Here is a 22,606-nt window from a genome sequence, read left to right as displayed (position 1 = left end):
TTATGTAATCGACATACATGTGCAGGTTTATTTGGATCTTTAAAATCTTTTGGTTTTTCATGTATACCTCCTCTGTTAGGTCGCCATTAGGAAAAGCCTTGTTGATGTCTAGTTGTCGAATGTGCCATCCTTGGGAAATAGCAATGGAGAGCACGAGGCGTATAGTTGTAGACTTAATAACCGGACTAAACGTCTCAAAAACATCAATCCCAGCCTCTTGACTAAAGCCATGTGCTACTAATCTGGCTTTATGTCGTTCAATAATACCATCCGATTTTCTTTTAATCCTGTAAATCCACTTACAACCAATAACATTAGTATTAATGGGACATGAAACTAGAGACCATGTGTTATTTTTCATGAGAGCATCATACTCTGCCTTCATTGTAATTTTCCAACATGTGTGCTTATTAGCTTGGGAGAAAGTTTGTGGTTCAATGTGAGAGGATGTGGAAAGACGGGAGAGTTTTGGTTTTAGTGAGTTGGTACGAGCACGAGTGATCATAGAGTGTTGATGAACGGGATGAGTTTTTTTGGGGAGGATTGGATTGAGGATGATTAATCTATTTAAGTTATAATGGTAGGAGTGTTGTCGATATTTGGTGTGGTTGGATGTGACGGAGTAGATTGAGGGATGTATGGAAAAAACTTCCTCATTGAAAACAACATATCGAGAGATGTAGATGCGAGAGGTTGGTTGATGAAAATAAAGATAAGCTTGGTGCGAAGCACTGTATCCAAGAAAAATGCAAGGTTTGGAGCGAAAATCAATTTAGTGAGCATTATATGGTCGGAGAAAAACGATAACAAAGGTATCCAAAAGTTTTTAGAAAACCATAATCAGGAGCTTTGTGGTAAAGTTTTTGATAGGGTTATTAATTTGTAATGTAATAGTGGTGAGATGGTACGATTATTTAAGTAGGTTGCTATTTTAAAAGCATGTTCCCAGAAAATTTGAGGTAGTGAATCTTGAGCTAGAAGAGTTAACCCTTTTTCAACTATGATTCTATTTATATGTTCAACAACTCCATTTTGGGCTTGTATATAGGGACAAGAAATTCGAGGACTGATGCCATTTCCTTGAAGAAAATAAGAGATATTTCGAAATTCCTCACCCCAATCTCTTTGTAAGCTTTTTATATCATAGTTGAATTGAGTTTTTATCATGGTTCGAAATTGTAAGAAAGTAAAAAAAAGCTTGTGATTTATGGGACAAGAAATATATCCATATGAACTTTGTGCAATCATCAACAAACAAAATAAAATACCGGTTTCGATTTAAAGAAAATTCTATGGATGGACCCCATACATCACAGTAAAAAATTCAAAAGGTGTAGAAGGTATAGCATGCGAAGAAGCAAGATGAAAATGATGACTTTTTCCAAGTTGACATGAGTCACAAACACTTGGAAATTTATTTGATGAAACTGGAAGATTAAATGAAGCCACAAGTTTACGTAGAACAGGCTAATGAGGGTGTGCCAAACGTTTATGCCATCCATGTAAAGATGTACGAATACCGGTGAATGCCATTGAACGAGGTTTTGATGTGGTATGTGGCACCCGATAGAGACAATGTTTAACATCCCCTCAGAGTATGGTTTGTCCCTGCAAGGTCTTAACATTACAATGATTAGGCCAGAACTCTATATAAACATTATTATCTGTTGTTAAGTTGGACACACTTAGAAGATTTTTAGTGAGTTCAGGAACAATAAGCACAATTGGTAATTTTAAATTTGGCATAGAAGAGGATCCACCATGAGAAATACACATGTTTTTACCTTTCCCACTTGCAGCTTATCATCCCCTTTGCATTCTTCTGCAATATTGAGCTTGTTCTGGTTAGGAGAGACGTGATCAGTGGCCCCGGTATCAAAATACCAGGCAGGGTCAATGGCAGTAGAAGGGTTGTTGTTATTGTGTGCCGTATGGGCTTGTCGAGTTTGTTGTCTGGGATTGGGTCGTCTAGATGAAAAGTCTGATTTCCTCTTTGCCGGCAATCGATAGCTTCATGTCCTTGTTTGTTGCACAGTTGACAAAGTGGTCGACGTTTTCTGGAGTCAGAATTGCGGGAGCCTGAATTAGAATTTTTACTGTTGTAGGAGTTGGATGAACGGTTGTTGGATCAATTTACTGTAAGAGCAGCAGGTGGTCATTGAATAGATGCTAATCTAGCATGTTCTTGTTCTAGGCGTGCCTCTTCCTGTAACAAAAAACCTACAAGATCATCAAAAGTCACGGCTTAGTTTTCATCATAAAAGCAGTAGTGAAAGCGCCATATGATGAATCAAAACCAGTATGACCAATAAGTTCCTCATCAGAGATTGGAGTAAGATTGGTAGCTAGAAAATCTGCAATAGATCGCTTTTTCTCAATGTAGTCGATCATTCACATGGACCCTTTGGAAAGGGTTTGAAGTTGGGCTCGAAATTGTAGTCGAGAAGCCCTAGATTGGGCTTGAAAGTTCTCTTCAATGGCTTGCCAAGCCATTTGAGACGAAGTCGACAGAGTTACAAGAGCTAGGGCTCTATCAGATAACGTAGATTTCAACCATAATAAGACGAATCCATCATTCTTCTTCCAGGTAACATAGTCAGGATTGGGAGCTATGGTGGCTGGAGTAGCGGTCACAGCAGGAGCATCAGCAGTGGCCGGAGAAGCAGAAACAACTGGAACATTAATGGTTGTAGGCGGTGCATTAGGATGAAGAATAAACTATTCCAGGTCAAAACTTTCAAGAGCTGAAACAATTGTTGTGCGCCAGAGAACATAGTTGTCTCTATCAAGTTTGATTGTGATAGATGGGATTCGGAAAGTTAGGTTAGAGGTGCTTTTAACAGCAAGATTGAGTAAACTGAGAACCTGCTGCCTTGGAGGAAATCACGAGAGCAGAGAAAATATTGTGAGAGATTTCAGAGTTGTGATACCATAATGGGAAGTGTATTTTCGTATATATCATGAACAAGAGAGTACAAGTGTATATATATACAGGAAGATGAAACTGAAAAAGAGTAAATTACTCCTAACTCTTAGTAACTAGTTACAGACTATTTCAATTGTACATGAGTTCAATATTGTGCTATTACAAGGTAAAATTGATTTCTGGGTTTTTCCAGTTATTTTCTTTTTTTGAATTTGAAGTCATAACTTGAATTTAAAGTCACTGATTTCTCTACAATTCTGCACTTTGCTTTCCTCCCCAAGTTCACCCTCAATGTCATTCATTGAGATTCAGTTTGTATTTTATTGTTCAAGATTATGTCAATGGAAAACGAGAAAAGGTAATATTCTTTTCTTCGATTGTCAATATCCTTTGTCTTGGTGTGGTTATGATGACGTTCTTTTGGATGTTGGAAGGATTAAAATCAAACAGAATTTTTATCTCTTACTTCTCTCTTCCTCTCTCTCCAGTTACGTGTGTTCTTTAATTTTTCTATGGAGATGATTCTGATGGTGTATATCTTTGACAGCTGTCCATTTTTCTTTTCAGGAAAAAGAGAACAAAAATTGGATGTTAATTTCTTAAGCGAAAGGTATTTTATCTGTGAAAACTTTGGTTAATTTTTTTCTACAACAGTTGAAAGCATTGTGATTCTCATTTTAGTCATGGAGGAAATAGAAGAATAAGAATTTAGACTTTGTTAACTTGGCTCATTTAGATTTGAGATGTGTAAATTTAATTATTTGCATCTGAGATATAAAACTTTTTATTTATCAATATGGATTGGCCATGTTTTGCAGGAACTGAAGGGAAAGCAATAGAAGACTTCCATTTTTGAACCTGTTTGTAAAAGATAAGCTTAATCAGCTTCCAACTTATTTGAGTGGAACCAAATTGTTTTTTTCTTGAAACTGCAGCCATTGTTACACAGTTCCCAATTGATAGAAAAGTGAACTTCAAATGCAACAGGGGAGATATGAAATCTATCTTTTCATTTGACTGTAGTTGCAAGTTCCATTTTATTATTCATCTAACTTTATCATTTTTGTACTTAAGTCCTGGTTAAATTAATTGGAGAACTGGATAACTTACTCAAGGAGTTTGTAACACACCATTAATCTAACAAGTTCATCTTATATTGTCTTCTTATATAATTCATATTCATAAGGACAATGGGACCATCAGAGTTGCCTAGTAGTCTATCTTTTATAAACCACTCCGTAGGATCAACAAATATTTTAAATATAATCAGTCTTACATAATTATATAATTACTTAAAAATATAAATTTCATATCAAATTTCATATATTGTCTTCTTATATAATTCATATTAAATGTTTTTTTATAATATTAAAAATGAAAAAGTTTTCAAATATATTTAACCGTTGGTTTATATTTATTACTGGCATGAACTGGCTCTTTCTAACAATATAATTTACTTAAAATATTCAATTTTTTTTTATCATGTACTTAATGTAGTTATAGTAAATTACAAAAAGGTTAAGTGTTATTGTTGTATAATGAAATTAAAAAGGGACTAATATGAAACTATAAATGATATTTATGTAAATTGGTCAATCGACTCCAGTTTTTTGAAAAAGCAAAAGTAATTGCCATTATGGCAAAAAGGACGGACGGGATAACTGATAATAAACTATGTCTATGGACCCTACTATATGCTTTCTAAGTAAGTTCCAGCTGCACTAATTTAACACCATACTTGGTCTACGTACCTTTTTCTTCTTATCTGCAAAATTGTGATCGCTTCAAATCAAAGCCCTCAATCAGAAGAACCGAATATTTCCTTCTCCAAATTCCAATGGCTGAAATAGTTGTTAGCGCCGTCATCACAGTGCTGTGTGAGAAGCTGATCTCCGGTGACTTGATGAAGCTGGCTCGAACGGAAGGGATTGATTCTAAGCTGAAGAAATGGAAGAAAAACCTGCCCCTGATCCAAGCCGTGCTTGCTGATGCAACCCAGAAGCAGATTAAAGAGAGAGCTGTTCAACTGTGGGTGAACGATCTCCAGGAATTGGCTTACGACATAGATGATGTACTCGATGATTTGGCCACCGAAGCTCTGCGACGCAAGTTGAATCAAGAAGCTGAAGCCAGCTCCAGTAGTAGTAAGGTATTGAAGCTCGTCCCAAATTGCTGTACTAATTTCACTCCTCGCAACATTATGTATGGTCAGCAGATGAGTTCTAAGCTAGAAGAGATCACCATCAAATTGCATGATCTTGTTGACCAGAAAAATGACCTGGGTTTGAATGTGACTGATGAAAGGTCAACTCCAGAGAGAAGGCTTGAGGAAAATTCACTGGTTGATGAGTCCAAAATCATGGGTCGGGAAGGGGATAAAGTGACATTACTGGGTAAGTTGTTAGGTTGTGATGAAAATGTGAGCGTAGTGTCGATAGTTGGAATGGGTGGGATAGGAAAAACCACTCTTGCCAAAGTTTTGTACAACGAGGAGAAAGTGAAGGATCACTTTGAGCTTAGAGCTTGGGTTTGTGTTTCTGAAGAGTTGGATGTATTTAACATTAGCAAGGCTATTTTTCAAGCAGTAACTGGGAAAAACAAAGATTTTGCTAATCTAGATCTGCTTCATGTGGCCCTCAAAGAAGAACTATCAAAGAAGAGGTTCCTACTTGTTCTGGACGATGTCTGGAATGAAGACCACAAAAAGTGGGAACTCCTCCAAAGCCCTCTTCTTGTAGGGGCACCTGGAAGTAGAATTATTGTCACAACCAGGAGTAGCAGCGTTGCATCGGTGATGGACTCACAAGAAACTTACCCTCTGGACGTTTTGTCAAATGAAGATGCTTTATCATTATTTGCTCAACACGCGTTAGGTGAAAAAAGCTTTGATAAACATCCAACATTTAAGTTGCTTGGTGAAGGTATGGTTCAGAAATGTGGTAGATTGCCTTTGGCTTTGAAAGCACTTGGGAGGATTTTGAAGGGAAATAGGAATGTTAATGAATGGGAGGAGTTGTTGAAGAGTGAGATATGGGATATAGAGGATGGAAGTGATATTCTTCCGGCTCTAAGATTAAGCTACTATCACCTCCCTCCACATCTGAAGCAGTTGTTTGCATACTGCTCTTTAATTCCCAAAGACTATGTGTTTGACAAGAATAAGTTGGTCCTATTGTGGATGGCAGAAGGATTTTTGTCCCAGTCAAAAGGAAACAAGTCAATGGAGCTTTTAGGTCATGAGTATTTTGAAGAGCTAAAGTCAAGGTCCTTTTTTCAACATTCGACGGACGACGAATTAGGATACACAATGCACGACCTAATAAATGACTTGGCCACAAATGTTGCAGGAGAGTTTTCCTTTAGGATGGACGGTGACGTGGATGTATCGGACACGAATGAAACTTTTGAGAAGGTTCGTCATTTTTCATTTGTGGTTCAAGGATCTGGATCATATAGGAAGCTTAATAAATTACAAAGAGCTAAATGCTTGCGAACTTTCTTAATCATGCGGGTTGGTTTCGAAAACAATGGGTTTTTGGAAAAGGTTCTTGAATTACTTCCTGAACTATAGTTCCTGAGAGTGCTAAGTGTCGAGGGTTTGCACCTAGGCAATTATACATACGGAGCTTACGGGTTAGTCATGAAGGTACCAGAATCCATTGGTAGTCTCAAGCATCTACGGTACCTTAATTTTTCTTTTACTGAAATCACATGTTTACCGGAAGAAGTGAGTGACCTTTATAATCTACAGAGCTTGTTGGTTCATGATTGTTATGAGTTATCTAGCTTACCAAAAAGTTTTGCGAGGTTAATAAACCTACGACATCTTGATATAAGTAATACTCCAAAATTGAACAAGATGCCCTTGGGGATCGGTGGGTTGACGAGCCTACAAACTCTACCCATGGTCTTTATTGAAGAAGGTAACGGGTTCAAAATATCCAACCTTAAGGATCTATCGGATCTTCAAGGTCAACTTTCCATAATGGGGCTGGAAAAAGTGATAAACCCAATGCAAGCAAAAGATGCCAACTTATATCAAAAGAAGGGTCTTGATGTTTTGGAGATGGGCTGGGGGAATGAGTTTGATAGTTCAGGTAACGATTTGATTGAATATGAAGTATTCAAAGAACTAAGGCCTCATCCTAATTTAAAAAAACTCAGCATTCTGAATAAAAAAGGAACGAGATTTCCTACTTGGGTCGGGGATCCCTCGTTTGATCAGTTAACAGAGATTACGTTATATGGTTGTAGAAGTACACATCTACCAACACTTGGAATTCTATGGTCTCTTAGGAGACTGATTGTTGAAAGGATGAGTGAGGTGAAGACTGTGGGTTTTGAGTTTCTTGCACCCGCTGCTTCTTTTCTTGGCGTTGCATTTCCATCGCTTGAAGTTCTGAAATTTAAAGATATGCAAGTTTGGCAGAGATGGTCGATTAATAGTGGCGACCAGACATGGAACTCCTAGATTATTTCCTCGTCTCCATGAGATCTCTATAAGAAATTGTCCAGAACTAGCTGAAGTGTCCATTGGATTGATACCTTCACTTCGGGTTTTATATATACAAGAATGTTCCGAAGCAGTGTTAAGAAGCATGGTTGGTTTGTCCTCATCACTTGTTGCATTAAATATGTTAAAAGTCGAAGGACTTACTCAACTATATGGAGAAGATTTAATGCATCTTGGGGCACTTGAACATCTATATAACAACATCTGTGATGAACTGAGATACTTGTAGGAACAAGAATCAGAGGCATGCAAGAGTCTTGTGAGTTTACAGATGTTGGAAGTATGGGGTTGTAAAAACTTGGTTTTATCAGCTGAGAAAGAGGATAATTTTGGGATGAGCATGGAATCTCTTAAACGTGTGGAGCTTTGTTATTGTGATACACTGGAGAGTTACAATTGTCCAAATAGTGTTAAGAGTTTGGAGATAAGACATTGTGATTTAATGACATCCTTGACCTTTTAACAGTGCAGGAGCACCCATCCACTATTACTGAATTGATAGTCGGTGATTTCGGGTTTCTCCCTGTGTCTCGCCTAAGATCTCTTGAAATTAATGACTGCAAGAATCTAAAGTCATTTCCTTATGAGCATTTTCAAAGTCTCACATCTTTGGAAAGACTAGAGATACGAATTTGCCCAAGTATGGACTACTCCTTTCCTTGTGGGGTGTGGCCTCCCAATTTAAGAAAATTAGGGATAGGTGGCTTAAATAAGCCCATGTCAGAGTGGGGTCCCCAGAATTTTCCAACCTCGCTTGTTGAACTAAAGTTATATGGTAATGGTTCAGGAGTGGTTTCGTTTGCAGTGGCAGAGGATGGAAGGAATACTACTACTCCAACATCATCATCATCATCATCTTTTCTTCTTCCACCATCTCTTGTTTCTCTAAGGCTCTTTGGTTTTACAGACGTGGAATCATTTTCAGAAGTCTTACCACACCTCCCCTGCCTTAAAAGACTTCATATCATATCATGCCCGAAGATTACAGATCTTAAAACAACTTCCGGTCCATCAAATTTGGCAATAGAAGTGTGGTAGTATAAAAGGTATGTCATCTCCTTGCTGTTCAATATCCTTCTCCTATTATAATTAGTATTTGTTTGAAAATGTGAAAGAGGGTTCTACGTCTTGTATCTCTCTTTGAATTTTAAAGGTATTGTGTTTCTCCTAACATACACATCACCAATTATTTTCGTTTTTTTTGGATCAATCCAATATTCCATTTAAAGTGACAGTCAAATCTCTGCATTCTTTTTTTCATTATTTATCCCAAAGTATTAGGAACATTAATTTTGAGACTTGTTTGTTGATAAGATTATTTTAATTTTTATAACTAATAATCAAACTGGTATTGACAGAAGAAAAGCTATAAATGTCAACCCGGATGAAGAACTTCCAATTGCATTATGCTTTTATCTTCAGTCTGTTGCAACATCTTTGTGTCTGTGTTTTCTTTTTTGTTGTCATTTTGTTTGTTTTCATTGATTTTTGGTTCCAATAACCTTGTCCATTGTTGAAATAATTACTAAAAAAATTAATGGAATTTTGGCTTCAATCCAGAAACTTTGACCTTCCAGGTCAAACCCATTGTCCTTAAAATATTGATTTGATACATTTTGTACAAGTTTGGCATCATCTTAATCCCTTTTTAGTATCTGTTATATAACTTCAGAGTTTTTTACAAATTTGTATCGATTTCGAGGTTAAAATTGTTCGATTAATCGGTTTCTTTATTCTAGGAGTTGGTTTTGTTTAGTTTAAACAAGGGGCATTTTAGGAAATTTACCGTATTTAAGTTTTTATCTCCTACATAGTTTTAGAACTTACGTAGGGTACTTTTTTTGTCTAGTATATATAGGAACATATAAAGTGAAGTTTTTCAAGCAGTAAAAATATTGTTTAGCAAGTAATATCAAAGTTGTTTTCTTTTTTATTACTCCCCTGTTATTCCTTTGTTCTTTTTTCTGGTTGCTCGTTACTTTTCGGTGGGCATCAATATATTATTACAAGGTGTATACCTTACAAAAATTAGTCCATTTGACATTAAAACTTTATTCTGTTTAGGTAAAAATTAACATGGTCAAACTTTATATAGCATGATTATGTGTCTTTATGTGGTCCTTTTCTTATTGTCTTGAGATCATATTTCAAGAATATATAATCGGTGATCAATATCATAAGGATGATGTAAGTCCATATATTCTGGACTTCAAATATTTTTCCAACTTCTTTATTCTCATTAGTGATTAATGGAGGAGGTTGTTTATGAAATCATGTTTAACAAATCCAGTTTTATGGCATGTTGACATATTCCTGTAAATGAGTTTTATTCTGTCACTCAATTTCTATAGGCAAAACATGGAGATATGCATCAGGTGATTACTTGCAGCATTCAATATCATAGTCCACGTGATGGAGGCTGTTGAAGGTCATTTGATTGTAGAGACTACCAAGGATACAAGTAAATACCAAATACATTTTCAAAATCTGGGATATATGATGGATGTGAGCATCTATTGGTTAATTGATTGTACTTGGAAGCACTAAATATCAACATACAATTTCGTTTGGTATTTTTTATTGAGATTTCATTTGTAAATGGCTTATTTTGAAATGCATTTTACACTTTATATATAAATAATTTTGCAATGATTTGTCATCACCAGCGGGTGGAATAAACCGTTGCTAAATGTAGTATTTCACTTTTGAGCATTTAAGAGTGAGGAGTTTCCACATTTATACTTGTGAGTTGGGTATTTGCTTTGGAAAGATGTTTCTATTTCCAAGTATTAATTTGAGGGGTGTTCCATCTGGTTGTTGAGGAAAAGTTTGATTTCTTTAATCTCACCACTTAAACTGTTAAAAATCAAGATATTGGGGGTTCAAATTCTGATGCTATATGCTTTTCATGATCAAGATGTTTTGGGATTGTGGGGTTAAGATTTCAAGGCTTTTGGTGTTTGTGAAGAGAAGGAAAATTGATAGATCCTTGTTGAATCTATCATATACCTCAGGCATTCTAACAGATTCAAGGCAACAAAACACTCAACAATACTAGAAAATTAGGATAGGAATGGACTCTCCTAAAGAGAACAAAGTTCTTTACAAATTAATTCTTCGCTGCTGAACAAAAACCTCAGGAAGCAAATAAATAGAAAACAAGACTCAGGGGAGTGGTCCCAAAACAGACCTGGGACAATCAGTGCTCCCACAAACAAACCAACCAATAACAACCATAACTCCTAAAAAGGCCAAACTACCGCTAAATCCTAAAAGATGACAAAAACTCTAATAAATCAAATCAACTAAAAGCACTTTAGGATTAGTTTGGGGCTTAACAAAAATCCATGAAAAAGACAAACATTACAAGAGATCCGATCCGAATCGTTGAAGAAGATGAAGACCTTTGAACCCAGATCCAGATAATAAACTTCTAATCCCCAATTTTGAAAAACATTGAATCCCAAAATGAACCCGGATGATGAACTTCCAATTGCATTATGCTTTTTCATGTGAACAGAAGGGAATTGGGGATTCAAATTTTGATGTCATATGCTTTTGTGATCAAAATGTGTTTTCAATCAGCTTCATCTATGTTTAAAGAACTCAAAGACCGTGGTAAATCCAAGCTCATTACCATGGCATAACAAGCTAAAGAAGTGAATAACTTAAAGTCCGATATTTTTTACCTGCTTTAGTTCTTTCGTTGATTAAAATTGATTGAATTAGTATACAGATGGTGGACACGTCGAAGTTGTTGATTTGGAAATATAGTTGAAACTTGGATTGTTTTATTCAAAAGAAAATCTATGATTTATCCGCAAACTGTACAAACTATGGTACTATATGCTTATATTCACCGATGAATCTGAACAGAAAATCATTACATCTCGCCCTGTCATTTTTGACGAACATTCTTTTCCCTTTCAGCGTTCGTCTCTTTTACATCCTAACCACTCTATATTCACTGATGAATCACATCACCCTCTAACGTGGCTTAGTTCTCCCACCGGTACTATTCCAACATCGCCCACCCACCCAACAACACCACCAACCCCTTCAAGACTTCTCAAACCTCCCATACAATTCACCTATAGCCGGCGCCCCAAACAACCTGGACATTTCAGACACCACATAAACCACCAACACCACCGAACCCATCCCAAAAACCACCAACACCATGGAAACCACCAACACCACCAAATCCATCATCACCTCCAATATTCCTACCTGTACTATAAAAACCCGTAGCATGTCCGGCATCTCTAAACCTAAATGTACCCATAACCTCCATGCCTCCACTCTTATCTCTCCCATTCCCAAAAACCCAACCGAAGCCTTGAACAATTTGGATTGGAAAAACGCCGTGCTTGATGAATTCCGGGCACTTATCGACAATAAGACATGGGAACTTGTACCAAGACATCCTCACATTAACAGTGTCCGAAGTATGTGGATTTTTCGCCACAAAATGAAATCTGATGGTACATTGGAAAGATATAAGGTACGGTTAGTTTGTGACGGGAGTTCTCAACATGTAGGCGTGGATTGTGGAGAAACATTTAGTCTGGTGGTCAAGCTAGCAACCATCAGAACCGTGCTTACCATTGCTCTATCTCAATCTTAGCCAATTAACCAATTAGATGTCAAAAACGCATTTCTTCACGGGCATTTGGATGAAACAGTTTATATGCATCAACCAATGGGATTTCGCGACACACAATTTCCCAACCATGTATGTCACTTAAAGAAGTCCCTATATGGCCTAAAACAAGCCCCGAGAGCGTGGTATCAAAGGTTCGTTGAATACGCCTTCCAAATTGGGTTCCAACATAGTCGCTCCGATCATTCACTATTCATCTACCGACATGGAGGAGATACCGCCTATCTATTGTTTTACGTGGATGATATTCTTCGTGTGACATCCTCTGATTCTCTACGAAATAAATTAATGGGTCTCCTTGCCAAGGAGTTTGCAATGAAAGACCTTGGGCCCTTAAGTTTTTTTCTGGGTATTGCAGTCACACGCCAATCTGCAGGTTCGATGTTCCTTGCACAGCAAAAATATGCTGCGGAAATTCTAAAAAGAGCAGGCTTCGAAAATTGCAAACCACTTCCAACAATGGTCAACTCATCAGGAAAAATTAGCGCCAAAACCGGCGAACTTTTGGAGAACCCGATAGAATTTCGGCAGCTTGCAGCGGCCCTTCAATATCTCACTTTTACACGCCCGAACATTAGCTATGCAGTTCAACAAATTTGCATGCACATGCATGCCCCTCGAGTTCCCTATTTCACAGCTCTAAAAAGAATACTTCGATACATTTGTGGCACAATAGATCATGGCGTAACTCTTATCGGCTCCAACACTACATCGCTTCTATCCTACACCGATGTTGATTGGGCGGGCTGTCCCGACACCCGGCGTTCGACATCTGGATACTGCATCTTTATGGGAAACAATCTCCTTTCTTGGTCCTCCAAACGGCAGACCACGATTTCTAGATCGAGCGCCAAAGCCGAATACCGAGGGGTTTCAAACGTTGTCTCAGAATCTTGTTGGCTACGAAATCTTTTATGTGTGTTACATCATCCCTCTCGCAAAGCAACCATTGTCTACTGTGATGACGTGAGTGCTGTTTATTTGTCAACCAATCCGGTTCAACATCAACGCACTAAACACATAGAAATCGACATCCATTTTGTTCGGGAAAAAGTAGCTAGGGGTGAAGTTCGAGTCTTTCATGTGCCATCATGGTTTCAAATATTTTACGGATGTGGAATCATTTTCAGAAGTCTTACCACACCTCCCCTGCCTTAAAAGACTTCATATCATATCATGCCCGAAGATTACAGATCTTAAAACAACTTCCGATCCATCAAATTTGGCAATAGAAGTGTGGTAGTATAAAAGGTATGTCATCTCCTTGCTGTTCAATATCCTTCTCCTATTATAATTAGTATTTGTTTGAAAATGTGAAAGAGGGTTCTACGTCTTGTATCTCTCTTTGAATTTTAAAGGTATTGTGTTTCTCCTAACATACACATCACCAATTCTTTTCGTTTTTTTTTGGATCAATCCAATATTCCATTTAAAGTGACAGCCAATCTCTGCATTCTTTTTTTTTTTTCATTATTTATCCCAAAGTATTAGGAACATTAATTTTGAGACTTGTTTGTTGATAAGATTATTTTAATTTTTATAACTAATAATCAAACTGGTATTGACAGAAGAAAAGCTATAAATGTCATAGATGAATACCAAAATCAACCCGGATGAAGAACTTCCAATTCCATTATGCTTTTATCTGCAGTCTGTTGCAACATCTTTGTGTCTGTGTTTTCTTTTTTGTTGTCATTTTGTTTGTTTTCATTGATTTTTGGTTCCAATAACCTTGTCCATTGTTGAAATAATTACTAAAAAAATTAATGGAATTTCGGCTTCAATCCAGAAACTTTGACCTTCCAGGTCAAACCCATTGTCCTTAAAATATTGATTTGATACTTGTACAAGTTTGGTACCATCTTAATCCCTTTTTAGTATCTGTTATATAACTTCAGAGTTTTTTACAAATTTATATCGATTTCGAGGTTAAATTGTTCAATTAATCGGTTTCTTTATTCTAGGAGTTGGTTTTGTTTAGTTTAAAGTTTAAACAAGGGGCATTTTAGGAAACTTACCATATTTAAGTTTTTATCTCCTACATAGATTTAGAGCTTACGTAGGATACTTTTTTTGTCTAGTATATATAGGAACATATGAAATGAAGTTTTTCAAGCAGTTATAATATTGGTTAGCAAGCAATATCAAAGTTGTTTTCGTTTTTATTACTCCCCTGTTATTCCTTTGTTCTTTTTTCTTGTTGCTCGTTACTTTTCGGTGGGCATCAATGTATTATTATAAGGTTTATACCTTACAAAAATTAGTCCATTCGACATTAAAACTTTATTCTGTTTTGGTAAAAATTAACATGGTCAAACTTTATATAGCATGATTATGTGTCTTTATGTGGTCCTTTTCTTATTGTCTTGAGATCATATTTCAAGAATATATAATCGGTGATCAATATTTTTCCAACTTCTTTATTCTCATATTCTGGACTTCAAATATTTTTCCAACTTCTTTATTCTCATTAGTGATTAATGGAGGAGGTTGTTTATGAAATCATGTTTAACAAATCCAGTTTTATGGCATGTTGACATATTCCTGTAAATGAGTTTTATTCTGTCACTCAATTTCTGTAGGCAAAACATGGAGATACGCATCAGGTGATTACTAGCAGCATTCGATATCATAGTCCACGTGATGGAGGCTGTTGAAGGTCATTGGATTGTAGAGACTACAAAGGATACGAGTAAATACCAAATACATTTTCAAATTAATCTGGGATATATGATGGATGTGAACATCTATTGGTTAATTGATTGTACTTGGAAGCAGTAAATATCAACATACAATTTCGTTTGTTATTTTTATTGAGATTTCATTTGTAAATGGCTTATTTTGAAATGCATTGTACACTTTATATATAAATAATTTTGCAATGACTTGTCATCACCAGCGGGTGGAATAAACGGTTGCTAAATGTAGTATTTCACTTTTGAGCATTTAAGAGTGAGGAGTTTCTACATTTATACTTGTGAGTTGGGTATTTGCTTTGGAAAGATGTTTCTATTTCCAAGTATTAATTTGAGGGGTGTTTCATCTGGTTGTTGGGGAAAAGTTTGATTTCTTTAATCTCACCACTTAAACTGTTAAACATCAAGATATTGGGGGTTCAAATTCTGATGCTATATGCTTTTCATGATCAAGATGTTTCAAGGATTGTGGGGTTAAGATTTCAGGGCTTTTGGTGTTTGTGAAGAGATGGAAAATCCCTGAAAAAGACAAATATTACAAGAGATCCGATCCCAATCGTCGGAGAAGATGAAGACCTTTGAACCCAGATCCAGATAATGAACTTCTAATCCCCAATTTTGAAAAACTTTGAATCCCAAAATCAACCCGGATGAAGAACTTCCAATTGCGTTATGCTTTTTCATGTGAAGGGAAGGGGAGTTGGGGATTCAAATTTTGATGTGATATGCTTTTCATGATCAAAATGTATTTTCAAACAGCTTCATCTATGTTTAAAGAACTCAATGACCCTGGTAAATCCAAGGTCATTACCATGGCATAACAAACTAAAGAAGTGAATAACTTAAAGTCCGATATTTTTTAGCTGCTTTAGTTCTTTCGTTGATTAAATTGATTGAATTAGTATACAGATGGTGGACACGTCAAAGTTGTTGATTTGGAAATATAGTTGAAACTTGGATTGTTTTATTCAAAAGAAAATCTATCATTTATCCGCAAACTGTACAAACTACGGTAATATGCTTATAACTTGCTCTACAAATTTATATTTTGTAATAAAAGTTGGTGTTAACTTGGTGATATTGGTGTTGATAAATAACTGATAAAAACCTACAAAATCAATATGATTTCAGTCGTAAAGTTACGGGCAATGTTAACTCGTATTTATAGTTTACTTCATCTGGATTATCAGAACTCTTTTCAACACCCCAAGTTTAATTTTTGTTTCATTGTTATGATTTTTTTTTACAAAAAAAAAATTCATCTTTGTTAGAATGCGGATCGATTTAACTAGATAATAAATAAACACGCGATGAAGCACAAGAAAAAAAAATGTAAAAACTTTTTAAAGAGTTTCCAATAATTCAAACCTGTCAAGACATAGAAGAAAAAAATGACATAAATAATCTACATACCCTGCCCACTCTTGCAACCCTATGTGTGATGAGTTAAGAGCCATAATTGAACATCAAACATGTTACCTTGTTGCAATCAAGTAGCATGTATAGGTGGAAATGACATTTGTACCCCTGGACAATATAGATGCAAGAATAGCAACGTACATTCATTGATTTGTTTATTTATTATAGCATTCTACTTTCGTTTCTTCTCTACCAAATCTTAGCAATATCGTCTCTCACAAAGTATAGTGTCGTAATAAGGAAAAAATTAAACTACAATGTTGTAATAAAAAGATATTCAAGTACGATGGTATGAGATACAAAAACAAGAAAGTAGATTTGTATTTCTTGCATTATACCTAAGAAAAACTTTGGTGTCACATCATGGGGGAGGAAATTGGAAATTTGCTAACAGTAACAGAGGTCTAGCGACATACAAAATACTAAAAATATATCTGTTAAATATACTAAAATCTCCCTGATTACCAGATTTTCCTATATTGTTGTTAATGACCTTTTACCATACAATAATTATAAAAGGAACATGTCAAGTAATATTAAAATAAATATATTAAGAAACAGAGTACACCTCAAGAATGATGCAGACAGATCATATGTGAAACTGATAGTATTAGCAGAGGCTGGTTAAAAGTGGGTCATATGAAGGTTTATAAAGCCCATTTCACTTGCAAGTAACAAGATCCTATTTCGCTCAAAGACCATATAAATTGTTTAATAATAAAAAAACTTATGCATAACAACTTATAATTTTATTATATATGGAATGCATTGATCATGTTAGGAAACATCAACATTAGAAGAAAAGGCCTCCAAAGCAAGTAAGAACAATTGTTCTTTAAACAATATATATATATATATATATAAGGTGAAAAGATGATGTCAAACATGCCACCAACAAGGGCAGAGTCAGCACATATGAAGATAAAAAGTAATTTAATTTGCTGTATGAATGTTATTCTTGGTTCATTCTAAATCTGCTAAAATGATAAGAATTAGAACTGCCTAACTTTCCTTGATATAGACAATTAAAGCAGAAATGACATCAGTTCAAGTATACATACCTAAATATCGGTTCAATATCTGACTTTATCAGTTTATAAGACTGTAAATTCATGTTCTCATTCAATACGTCTTTGAGTTTACTTTTATAGAAAACCTTCAATTTGCATTCATCCATGATTCATCAATACTTATAACATATTATTCAACCACACCATATGACAACACACAATCAACGAGGGGCAGAACAAACTTCAGTTCAGGTATTAGCACAACAACAAAAGTCGTCAACTTGAATAGCTGTTCACTAGCTATTAAAAAAATCTTGAAGATACACGAGAGAAAAAACATCACTAATACTGAAGAAAGCACAATGGATAAAGTACTAAAGTATCAATAACCATTGGGAATACAGGAACTATTCTACCAGCATTTTCACACAAACCACAAGTATGCAACTTCTGTGGATGGTGGTGAAGGCTTGTCAAAATTCTCAACAAAACAAATTTAACAGTACCTGATTACTTACTGAAAAAGCTTATGAGGCCTTTGGCCCTATATTAGATGCTGCAAGACTCAAGATGCAAGTTAAGAACATTCGTATTCTTACAATTTCTATTGAATGCACTCTTATTTTGCTACCAGAATTCATCTTGACATGGTGGTAATTTACATAATAACTAGCAGATATGGTATTAATGCATATATAATATCACCTCACTTAAAAACGTGGAGATAAGTTACTTTATGGGGGTTAATTACAAATAGTCTTTTTTTTCTCAAACCCTAACCGTTGAAGGTTACAGTGACTAGCTGCCACAAAACAAAGTACAATTAGCCAACCACACAACTACAGACACCCAGGGGCGAAGCCAAGAATAACTATACATGATAGTAATGTAAGTTTGTCATCTTTGGATATTTTCGCCGTGACCATCCAGAAACATCAACCTCGTGTTTTTCACAAAACAATGTAGTATGAGTGAGCATAGAATCTCATCCACTATCCCTCAAATTTTGCAAGTGCATCTTGCAAATTCTAACAAAGTTCATTGCATTTACAATATCTTGATCTTTCCTTTGCAATGCTTGGGACAACTCATTAGTAATACCCAATAATTTTTTCATGAAGTGCAGAGAAAATATGAAATCAAAGGTCTGCAAGAAGTTAATTAACATATCAGCTTCACATTTTTGTTCTGGGGTTGCTCCATCTTCTGCAATAATCTCAAGCACATCTAAAACAGATGGAAAAAATGAAATGATACTTATCACAGTACCATAATGGGATCCCCAACGTGTGTCTCTCGATTTGAAAAGAGATGTTTCTTGATTGAGGCCTCGACCGCTTATGATTTCACCTAAACCAAGTGCTTCAATAACTTTGGAAGCTTGTTGCTCTCGAAGACGGTCAAGACATTTGCAAGAACCTCCAACAACATTCACCACATTGGTTAGCAACACAATCAAAGAAACTATTTTCGAATTATTTTTTGCCACGGCTACAAAAATAAGTTGATGCTGATGAGCAAAACAATGAAAATAATATGCACTTGCATTTTCATTCAAAATTAAAGTTTTTTGTAACATCCAAAAAATACGGTCCAAAAATTTCATTTTTGATTATTAAATAAAACCATTATAATCAAAATCTTGTCATCAAAATGTAAACCATAATATCTCAGCATCATGTCAAAACACATATCAATGTATATTATAGTAAAACATCCCAGGCTAAACATAATGGTGTGTGAACTGCAGTCATCCCGAGCTCTTCCCCTTGCTACCGGAAACCAAAACTGAAAACTATAAGCACGAAGCTTAGTGAGTCACCCCAAACTACCAAATCCCATACATATAATCACATAATAACATATCATGGGCCTTGCCCACTTCATTGGGCCCTGCCCGGTATCGGACAATGTCCGGCATTGGGCCCCGCCCGACATCGGACCGAAATTTAGCATTGGGCCTCGCCCGGAATCGAGCAATGCTCGGTATACATGGAACATATCAACAAATGCACATAAATAATCACATAACATAAACATATAAACATTCCTTGGGCCCCTCCTGGCATCGGACCGAAGCCCGACATCGAGCCCCGCCCAGCAGCGGGCAAAGCTCGGTATATATGTAACATATCAGCAAATACACATAAATAATCACATAACATAAATATATAAACATTCCTCGGGCCCTGCCTGACATCGGACCGAAATCCGGAAGCATACAAACATTCCTCAGGCTTTGCCCGACATTGGAACGGAGTCCGGAAACATACAAAATAGGCACATGTAAGAATCACGAAGACATCATGCATGCAAACATTCCTCGGGCACCGCCCGACATCGGATCGGAATCCGGAAACGTATAGACCTACATCGGGCACTGCCCAACATCGGACCTTGCTTTGTAACATATTAGCATACATATACAAGCCGAAATTGGTGCCTAGACCCGTTCACACAAGAGGAAACTCACATCGCATTGCTGAAGTCCTGCGAATAAATCTTTGGCTACTGACTGACACACCCCCGAATTGTCAACATCAAAACAAAACCCAGTTAACCATTTGGATTTTAATGCATAACCACAAATTCACACTTGGGGAAAAAGACTACTTTATCCCCAACCTATCTTGATTTAAGTCCAAGGCCCATACACATATTCTAAAGGCCCAAAATCCAAACAATGATTCAAGGCCCAACATATGGGTCAATTTTCCAAACTGGGCCCAAACCTCTACAAGGTCTTACCTTAAGGCCCAACCATTTATTCTAGTCCAACCACTTTGCATTCTGATGGTCCAATATCCCACAATCATCAAGGCCCAATTATGGCCCAATATCCCACAATCATCAAGGCCCAATTATGGCCCATCTATGACCCAATTTTCGAAATTGGGCCCAAGCCTTTCCAATGGGCCTTATCGTAAGTCCATATACTTGTCCTTGGATGGCCCACCAATAGCCCAATCACCAAAGCCCAACAGAAGGCCCAACTTGAAGCCCAAACATAATTAGGGTTTCTCACATAAAATGACGATTAGGGTTAAGCGTTCTTGCTTAACCCATTAGGGACTTAATCTGTGAAGTCCATCACTCCACTAGACCAAACATACAATGTAGTTTCGCATAAGTCATACTTCAATCCACTGGTCCAAACGCAGGTCTCGGCAATCCAAAACTAACATCTTCCAAAATTAGGGTTTCCTAAACCCTAATTTGGGTTTCTAACCCAAGCACATGCCAATTAGTCAAACGGTTAGGCTTTTAGGTCAATTAGGGCTCCATTAGGTAAATTAGGGTTTCATTAGGTCGAGCACTACCCACTGCCACCTCAGGCGGTGGTGATCGACGGCGGCACACGGCGGAAGCCACCCCTCACGGTGGTGGTTATGATTCTAGTCCGATCATGTCCAAGCATCCCAAAAGCAACCCAATCACACGCAAATACACACCGCCACCCAACACGGTGGTCGGTGGCTGTAGAAGGCGGCAACCATCACCTCACGGTGGTGGTGGTGGATTTTCCTTGATTTATCCGGCCAAACATGGATGATTCCACATAATCCTATCAAACCCAAAATTAACATAATAAATCACACACACAGCCACCGCCATACGGCGGCTGGTGGTGGTAGAGCGGTGGTATAAGGTGGCAGCCATGGTGGTTTTTCTCATTCTTTGGCCAATGAACACTCGCCAAAGGTATCGGCACACGCACACACTTACATACAGAACACCCACCATATAATTGCATACTGGACACGGAGGAGGAGGACGGCGACAGAGGAACTTGCTACAGCGGCGCCGTCGCCGTCTGATGGATAGGAGATGGTGAAGGGCGATCGGAGTAGAGCCGGTGAAGGACATGGCATGTCTGTAGGTGGCGACATGTGGCAAAAGAAGAAGAAGACAATGGAGAAATGGATGTCACTCGATTTCGCCGGAAGGGAAAGGCAGCCGCGATGCTCGATGGCTCGGTGCAGCATGGAACAGAGATGGTTGCATCAGTGGTTCACAACAGCAAATCGGTGGCGGTCGGGGAGGCTACACATGGCGGCGGTTGAAGAGCACTCCAAGGTGGTGGCAGCTATGAGAAGAATTAGGGTTAGGGTTGAAGATAACAACCTTAGTACCGAAAAAAGAGATCACCGAGTTCAAGTCAATTCACGTGACATTACCAAATTTTCATTCTTTTTAAAGATTTTAGTCCCTCATCCATAAAACTTTTCCAACTTAAGTCCAGAATTTACCCTTTAGCCCCTGCTCCTATAAATCCTTTCATAATAAGTTCAACTATTAAAAATCATACCCTGACTTCAAAAATCCTTTTCTAATTCAATCCATAATTTACCAAACAACCCTCAACCTTAAATATTCTTTACAAACTAGTCCGTAAATTACACTCTTAACCCCCAAAGTCCAAATTTAATCATTTAACCCCCAAAACCAACACCTTGCTAAATTATTCTGAATTTAGGGCAACTATTCGTTTATATGTTTTTATCTATTTATTTATTTAATAAACGGAATGTTACAATTTTAAGGCCACCAAGTTCAGCTTTCATATTACTAGCCCCATCATAACCTTGTCCGTGCAAACTGGAGATGCTCAACCGATGTCTTGAAATCAAATTATCAAGTGTCTCTTTAAGTGTAATAGCTATAGTATTTGGCACATGCTCAATATGTAACGTCCCAATTTTCAAGACTAAAAATTTCTTTTATAAAGCATTACTTAAAACACATTTATCAATCCATAACATAATCAGAGTATTAATTCCAAATCATAATTTCATTTTCAGAGTAAAACATCCCAGGCTGACTAATCAATGGTGTGTGCCATTCGATCACCCCGAGCTCTTCCCTTCGCTACCGGAAGTACCTGAAACGAAAACTGAAAACCGTAAGCATGAAGTTTAGTGAGTTCCCCAACCTACCACACACCCTGCACAAACACATACAACATATACTGCGCCACGCTCGCTATTTCGAGCCTCGCCCCCTACCTCGGTCCCCGCCGCACCTGGCCCTGCCTGGCTTCTAGCCCCGCTCAGATACAGATCTGTTTCATTTAGGCCTCACCTGTCACTGGGCCACGCCCGCTAACATATACTAACACATAAACATATGACAACACGTAAGCTCTCATATATTATCTTGGGCCTCGCCCTTGTCCTGCTACTGAGGAGTCAAGGAATCCTGTCCACGCTCCTACTGATAGTGAGATACGGGCCTGACCCACACTCACTTTTTTCCTAACTTGGGTCTCGCCCCTGCTTTGCTACTAATGAGATATGGAACCCCGTCCACACTCTGCTATTGCTATTGGTGAGATACGGGACCTCGCCCGTACTCACCTCCCTACGAGGCTCATACAAG

The 22,606-nt window shown here is 37.2% G+C and overlaps 1 protein-coding gene and 1 pseudogene across 2 annotated transcripts; one reads left to right on the top strand and one right to left on the bottom strand.

Moving 5' to 3' along the window:
- The first annotated feature begins 3,267 nt into the window (after positions 1-3,267).
- Positions 3,268-10,091, top strand: LOC145062701 (putative disease resistance RPP13-like protein 1; annotated as a pseudogene). Its single transcript, XR_013687686.1, has 4 exons — positions 3,268-3,284; positions 3,474-3,536; positions 4,643-8,485; positions 9,791-10,091. The product of XR_013687686.1 is annotated as a putative disease resistance RPP13-like protein 1 (transcript).
- Positions 10,092-18,212: 8,121 nt separating this feature from the next.
- Positions 18,213-21,099, bottom strand: LOC145062691 (uncharacterized). The gene is made up of 2 exons (XM_079010286.1): positions 20,958-21,099; positions 18,213-18,718 (listed from the first exon to the last, which is right to left on the bottom strand). The coding sequence occupies exons 1-2, from the start codon at positions 21,097-21,099 to the stop codon at positions 18,213-18,215; spliced, it is 648 nt and encodes a 215-aa protein (XP_078866412.1).
- Positions 21,100-22,606: the final 1,507 nt, after the last annotated feature.

This window comes from Lactuca serriola, chromosome 1 (assembly GCF_051521515.1).
Source record: "Lactuca serriola cultivar US96UC23 chromosome 1, Lser_US96UC23_V15, whole genome shotgun sequence".
Lineage (NCBI taxonomy): Eukaryota > Viridiplantae > Streptophyta > Magnoliopsida > Asterales > Asteraceae > Lactuca > Lactuca serriola.
The sequence above is the reverse complement of the archived record's forward strand: the minus strand, read 5'-3'. Positions and strand labels throughout refer to the sequence as shown.